Genomic DNA, 7,254 nt, shown 5'->3' with positions numbered 1-7,254 from the left:
CCCCCACAGCTGGCACTCTGCTAAATTCCATATGCTGCTGTTTGTCTACCTACCCCACTCCTTTTTCTTTCTGCACCTTCTTTAACTTTATGGCCATTTTTCATGTCTTCTGTGTCCTTTCATGAGAATTTCCTCTACGGCTAGATCAGGGCTTATAGGCGTAGACAGCAGGGTCTACTTCGGCCAATGTAAGTAGAAATGGCTCTATTCCAGGCATTCAATCACTGGGAGGGCCAAAGAAAGTGATTCCAGACTGAATTCCTTGGAACGATGTGAAATGCACACTGTAGAAGTCAATGGTCAAGGAAGCTGCTGCCTTGCCACCCAGTCCTGCTGAGCCAGGATGCCACTAACCCAATCAGCATGCTGCTGCTTCAGCTTCCAGCTCCAAAGCCATGCATCCGTCAACCCTGTCAGGAAGCAGCTGAAATAGGACCTGTTAGTTCACATTTTCCTGGGGGGAAATGAAATTGGTCCCTGTACACAGGGAACAAGGAGAGAACATAAAATATTTAAACTTAAAATAGTGTTGTGAGTTTTGACTTCCTTTTCAATTTTCAACACTTTTTCCCAGCTCTTTAATGTTCTGTTAAAAATTAACCATTAACCCTAGCTGGTTTGGCTCAGTGGATAGAGTGTCACCCTGCGGACTGAAGGTCCTGGGTTTGATTCCGGTCTAGGACACATGCCTGGGTTGCAGGCTGGATCCCCAGTAGGGGATGTGCAGGAGTCGGCCAATCAATGATTCTCTCTCATCATTGATGTTTCTATTTCTCTCTCCCTCTCCCTTCCTCTCTGAAATCAAGAAAAAAATATTTTTTTAAAAAGATAAGCAAGAGAACTTTTGTCTTAGGCATCCTCAAGGTGAGTAGATCTTCATACTGCCCGCCAGAATCTTAAAAGTTTACATAGAGGACTTAACTGGGCTCAGCCACGTCTATTGTCCAGATGGTCTCTACAACACATTGCTCTCTCAAGACTGTGTCCTTGAAATAGCTCCCGCTGTGGGAACAGTGGACAGAACATGCAATCTAAGGGAGGGTGACCAGCTGATGGTTTACCAGAAGTCATGTCCTCTCAGTGACCTCCTCTAACAGGAGCCACATCTGGCGATAGTGCTCCAGGTGCATACCACTTCTATCAGGCTCTGCACCTGCAAAAAATGTTGCCCTGCACCCTGTCTCTCTCCCCCAATGGTCCTCCACCACAGAGCAAAACTTCATGTAAATACCACCCTCCACTAGTTCAAGGGGTCTCATAAGTGCACTGGTGAGGACAATCTTCATCACATCCAGACTGTAGCTGCAAAGGAGTCTGAAAAATGTCATGTTTAGTCTTTCCAGACAAGAGGGGTTGGAATGGATATTAAACAAAATAATTTAGATATTTACTTCACTGACATATTTTAATTGATATTGGTAGCCAACACTTGTTTTCATTGTTGCTTCATCCTTATTTTAAATTGAAAAATTATCTTTTTTTTTGGCAGGTGTTTCAATACTTTATTAGCAGAGTCCGTCAGAAGCTGCACATTGTTCTCTGCATGAGCCCTGTGGGAGAGGCCTTCCGGTCCCGATGCCGGATGTTCCCATCCCTTGTGAACTGCTGTACCATTGACTGGTTTGTCCAGGTCGGTGACTCCCCAGGACTTCTTTCTGAAGTTGGATTTGCTTGATTTTAAAGGAGTAATATGGCACTAGCTTGAAAGCCCTCTAAAAATTTACTCATATGCAAGAGATGACATTGACAATTATCAGACAAAGGCAAAGCAGAATTTATAAAGGGAGAGGAGACTATTGAATTTAGCAATGTAGATGTCAGTGATCATGACAAGAGCTGTTTCAGTAGAGTTATGGGAGATAAGGTTCAATAGAGAAGAGGAAAGAGGAATCTGAAACAATGAGTACAGTAGCACCCCCTTATCCACAGTTTCAGTCTCCATGGTTTCAGTTACTGGGGTCAAGCTCAGTGCAGAAATATTAAATGGAAAACTTCAGAAATAAATAATTTGTAAGTTTTGAATTACATACTATTCTAAGTAGTGTGATGAAATCTCACACCATCCTGCTCTGTCCCTACTAGGACATCAATTATTCCTTTGTCCAGCATATCCACACCGTATACACTACCCACCCATTAGTCACTTAGTAGACATCTCCATTATCAGGTCTACTGTCAAGGTATCACAGTGCTTATGTGTAAGTAACCCGTGTTTTACTTAATAGTGACCCCCAAAGCACAGTAGTAGTGGTGCCGGCAGTTCAGATATGCCAAAGAGAAGCCATTAAGTGCTTTCTTTAAATGAAAAGGTATTTCTATATAAGAAGAAGAAAAAACATAGTATGTATAGGGTCCAGTACTATTCACAGTTTTAGGCATCCCTGGGGGTCTTGGGAGGTATCCCCCATGGATAAGGGGGGATGACTGCCGACTCTTTTAAGACATTTTTCCCCACAGGAGCACCAGGAGATGAGTAATAGCTAGAGTGGTAGGTGTAGTGAAGAGAAGAGTATTTTGAAGTGAGAAATACAAACAGCACATATGTGTGCTGACGGAAATGATCCAGAAAAAAAGAAATATATTGACGGTACAGCAGACAGACTTAAGGGTTGTTAGACCGATGTCTTTGAGTAGACAAGAAGAATGGAATCAAGTCATCAATGAAGGGGCTGATTTGCACAGGGACTTAAGCATGAACTTACCCCAGAGTACCAGGAAGGAAGGTAGAATGTATGAGCACAGATGCAGATGCATGAGAACTCATTGAAGTTCTATTTTCATTGCTTCTGTTTTTTTTATTTTTATTTTTTAGTTATGTGGGAAGCAAGGTCATCAGCTGAAAATGAAGAGAAAAGAGGAAGTATTAACAGTCCGAGAAAGTAGTGTAGGCTGTAAAATGCTCACTTAGGAGAGTACATTAGGGGTGAATTAGAAAATGTAGATTTTCTGGGCTGCACTATGAACCTGCTGGAACTGGTTGCCATGAATTTAAAGTGAGACCAGTCAGCACAGCTGTGTGTTTCTCCACCATGCTCAGCTGTACAGTCACTGGCATGGGGTAACAGAGAGCTGCATTTGACTAAGGTTCAGGTAAGCTCAAAGAAACAAGAGAGGAACAAAGAAGTTGAAGTGAGCAGGACAGCGATTATAATAATGAACCTGAAGTCCAAATTGCATAATAAATCGAGTGAGCTCATAATACATGAAATTTTATTCATGGAATTATCCCAGATACACCTAATTATTTATTCATTAATCAACAAAAACTTATCAAATAATTGCTATCTACCAGACATTGTGCTGAGGAGAGCAAATGCAGACTCAGATCTCCCTCAAATGAACACAGCTGTTCAGTTTATTAAACACTAGGGGCCCAGTGTATGAATTCGTGCACCTTGAAAGGAACTATGGGCCACGAGGCTACAGTGGGCACAGGGGTGGGTCTTGGCCCATCCTCCGCACCCCCACCAGGCCCCTCCCACCGTGGCCCCCCGGTACCCTGTCTGCTGGCAGCCCTGCTCCCGCCAGTGCTCCCACACAATGATGGCACAGGCCCCGCTCATACCCACTGATGACACGGAGCAATTGGGGCTGGCACCAGCAACAGGTGCGAGCGGGGCCAGCGCAGTCAGCGGGGCCAGCACAATCAGCGGGTGCGTGCGGTGGCTGCCAGCCCTGATCGCCCCTCAGGAACAGGAGGAGGTGGAGAAGCTCTGAGGGGCGGTCGGGGCTGGCAGCCGCCACTTGCACCTGCTGACTGCGCCAAGTGATAGGGGCCAGTGCCAGGCACCAGCAATGGGTGCGAGCACCAGGCAGGACCTCAGCATGCAGGAGCAAAGAATGTTCAGTAACCACTAGAGGCTTGCCCTGTTGACAGTGACCGGTGCCCTGCCTTGGTCTGGCGCCCCCGCTCAACTGCTCCACCATCCCACTGCAGCCAATGCCTACAATGTTTCACACTCTGCCGCCTGCTGCCGATGCCCACCATGTTCCACGTGCACCCCTGGTGGTCAGCACACATCATAGCGACCGGCTGTTTGGTTGTTTGCTTGTTCTGCCGTTCGTCTATTTGCATATTATGGTTTTATATATAGATCATAGACATGGTGGTCAGCACACATCATAGCTACCGGTTGTTTGGTTATTTGCTTGTTCTGTCGTTCATCTATTTGCATATTAGGGTTTATATATAGATCATAGACTTGAGTAGGAGTAAACCAGGTGAAATATACATTTTTCTTATTTGTTAGGTCACATACTATGGAAATGAGCAACAGATTTTCCAAACTGTGTCTTTATTTACAGTGGCCCAGAGAAGCGCTTCTTTCTGTATCAAAGACATTTTTCTCACATATTGACACCGGAAATGATGAACTAAAAGAAAAGCTTTCCCTCATGTGTGTGAATGTTCACTTAAGTGTCTCCAATATGGCAGAACGCTATTACACAGAGCTACGGAGACGGTACTATACCACGCCCACCTCCTACCTGGAACTCATCAATCTCTACCTGACTATGCTCAGTGATAAAAAGAAGCAGTTGATTTCAGTAAGTTGAACACCCTGGCTAGTGTTGCTAAATGGTTTGAGCACCAGCCCTCACACTGAAGGATCTCCGGTTTGAGACCAAGTTAAGGGCATGTACCTGGGTTGCTGGGTCCATCTCCAGCCCTGGTCAAGGTGCGTGCAGAAGGCAAACAATGGATGTGTTTCTCACACATCAATGATTCTCTCTCTCTGTCTCTCTCCCCCATGCTTCCTCCCTTCCATTCTCTCTAAAAAAATCAATGGGAAAAAATATCCTTGGGTGAGAATTAGCCAAATATAAATATATATGTAATCATTTTAAAGAATTTCTATTACTTAGCCCGGCTGGTATGGGTCAGGGGTTAAGCGTCATCCATGAACCAGGAGGTCATAGTTCAATTCCTGGTCAGGGCACATGCCCAGGTTGTGAGCTCAATCCCCAGTGTGGGACATATAGGAGGCAAGCCAATTAATGATTCTCTCTCATCATTGATGTTTCTCTCTCTCCCTCTTTCTTCCTCTATGAAATCAATAAAAATACCTTTTTTTAAAAATGTATTGCTTGAACTCAAAACTTTTGCCAGAATGAGTGGAAGGTCTATGTGCCATCTTACCTGCTGGAGCCCTCTCCATCCTGACAAGTGCCCTTGACAACCTACAATATGACAAAAAATTGTTTCATGCTGTCGGTCCACGAGTCTTCCCCTTCCTTAATATTTATGCTTTGTCTTCTATCATTTACATGAATGTCATTGACTCAGTAGAATGATATGGACATTGTAACAGTATCAAAGTTAAGCAGAGAGCTAGTCACCAGAAAACTTTCGTTAGGCAACGGAGATGGGGATTTTGTCATCTAATGTGCCAGTAGTTCTTATGGAGAGTAGAGACTTCATTGTTAGGCAGACTGTGTACAACCCATGCTCTGCCTCTTTCTTCCTACACAACCTTAAGCATGTTTTACAAATTCTCTAAGTCTTAGTAGAAAATAAGGTTAAACATATCTCTACCGACCTCTTGTATTGTTGTGGAATTTAAATAAGACTGTGCAGTACTTGGTATATGATCTGGTGCATATGAGGTACTCAGAAAATAGTGGCCGCCGTCATCATCATTGTCATCGTCATCATAGAACACATTCTCTGCCTCTTTCTTCCTACACAACCTTAAGCATGTTTTACAAATTCTCTAAGTCTTAGTAGAAAATAAGGTTAAACATATCTCTACCGACCTCTTGTATTGTTGTGGAATTTAAATAAGACTGTGCAGTACTTGGTATATGATCTGGTGCATATGAGGTACTCAGAAAATAGTGGCCACCGTCATCATCATTGTCATCGTCATCAGGCTATTCACATGACCTAAAATTTTCAACACAATAAAAATGGAAGCATTTACCATTTATATATTTTTAATGTTTTTCAGTGGATTTTTACCTGGTAAATGTAAAAGAACTTGGCAGAGATTTTTGAAACATGTCAATCTCAACCAAGCTTTCTGATTCACCTCCAAAAACGTTATTCCTAGGTGTCTTCTGTACCAGATGCCACCCCTTCCATCCTAGTTAAAAGTTTTCAACCACTGAGAAGTAGGGTTTAGATCCACCAACCTAAGTGCAGTACCTAGGACACTGTCTCCCTGGGGGTTCTCAGCCCTGCTGACCATCCTGAGGAAACAAGTGTTAAAAAAAACAAAACCTTCAAGGCTTTGGAGGCTGAACATTGTCTCGAGAGAAAGGGTTTATTGAGCCACATCCTAGCCAGAAAAAGAACCAAGTCCCGGAAGCTGCATTCTACACCACCAGCAGCAGGGCTGGGTGGAGAAAAGAATATATATCCACTGTCCAGGGGCTCACAGGGCTCTTTTACTAATATACAATGAGTTTGGAAGGAAAGGCGTAGTTATTTTAAAAGAATTTACATTGGCTACAGATAAGGGGATTGTGGGAAGATGAAGCTGGGAGAGTTCTGGGACGGGTGACTTGTACATCAAAAAGAAGTATTTAATGCTTTGGGACTATTTTGGGCAATAGTCCAGAATGTTCAAGCATAAGCAAGATATGCTGGTGCCTGGGAGCTGCCTAAACAGTCGCTGAAACAGGCACACAGAAGTCTATTAAAAGTTTCGACATACTGTCAGGAATATGAGCAGTCTGTTATTAGTGTAGACCCATAGCTACTAACTGATTAACTTTCCTTGTCTCTTCCTCCCACCCTCCAGTCTGCTGTAATTTAATTTAGGGCATCTCAGAATTTTTCTCTTGTCCCAGCTCTCAGAACTGCGGCCTCCAGGAATTTCTACCTGAACTTGTCCCTCATTCATTCAACATGCTACCAACCAACCACAGAAAATAAAAATAATACATGGTGGGCCCTTAGTGAGCCTACAGTCCAGTAATGCCCCACTCCAGTGGTCCAGGGGCATGGATTCAGACCTACTGTGGTGAATGTCAAGGCCATTTCCTAGGGTTCTATTCCCTGAAGATTTCTTTACAGTCAAAAATTTTTTATTTACCGTATTTGCCGGCGTATAAGACGGTTTTTTGGCCCTGAAAAATATGCCTCCAAGTGGGGGGTCGTCTTATACGCCAGGTACACTTCAGATAGACTGCCCATAGTGCTTGCCCCGTGCCATAGTGGCCTCCCGATGCCCGCCCACTTCATTCCACATACCGTTCCGGCATCAGCAGCGCTGCTGGGTGTATGCTCGGCTGATATGCGATTTTGCT

General features: G+C 43.9%; 1 protein-coding gene across 1 annotated transcript in view; it reads left to right on the top strand.

The window, feature by feature from the left end:
* Nucleotides 1–7,254, top strand: part of DNAH6 (dynein, axonemal, heavy chain 6) — a 219,792-nt gene that overhangs the window by 141,406 nt on the left and 71,132 nt on the right. The window contains 2 exon segments of the mRNA XM_015564106.1: nt 1,490–1,630; nt 4,306–4,548. Of these exon segments, the coding sequence (XP_015419592.1) occupies nt 1,490–1,630; nt 4,306–4,548 (384 nt within the window).

Source organism: Myotis davidii, unplaced genomic scaffold, assembly GCF_000327345.1.
Source record: "Myotis davidii unplaced genomic scaffold, ASM32734v1 scaffold339, whole genome shotgun sequence".
Lineage (NCBI taxonomy): Eukaryota > Metazoa > Chordata > Mammalia > Chiroptera > Vespertilionidae > Myotis > Myotis davidii.
Note: the sequence above shows the minus strand (reverse complement) of the source record. Positions and strands in the feature narration are given on the sequence as shown.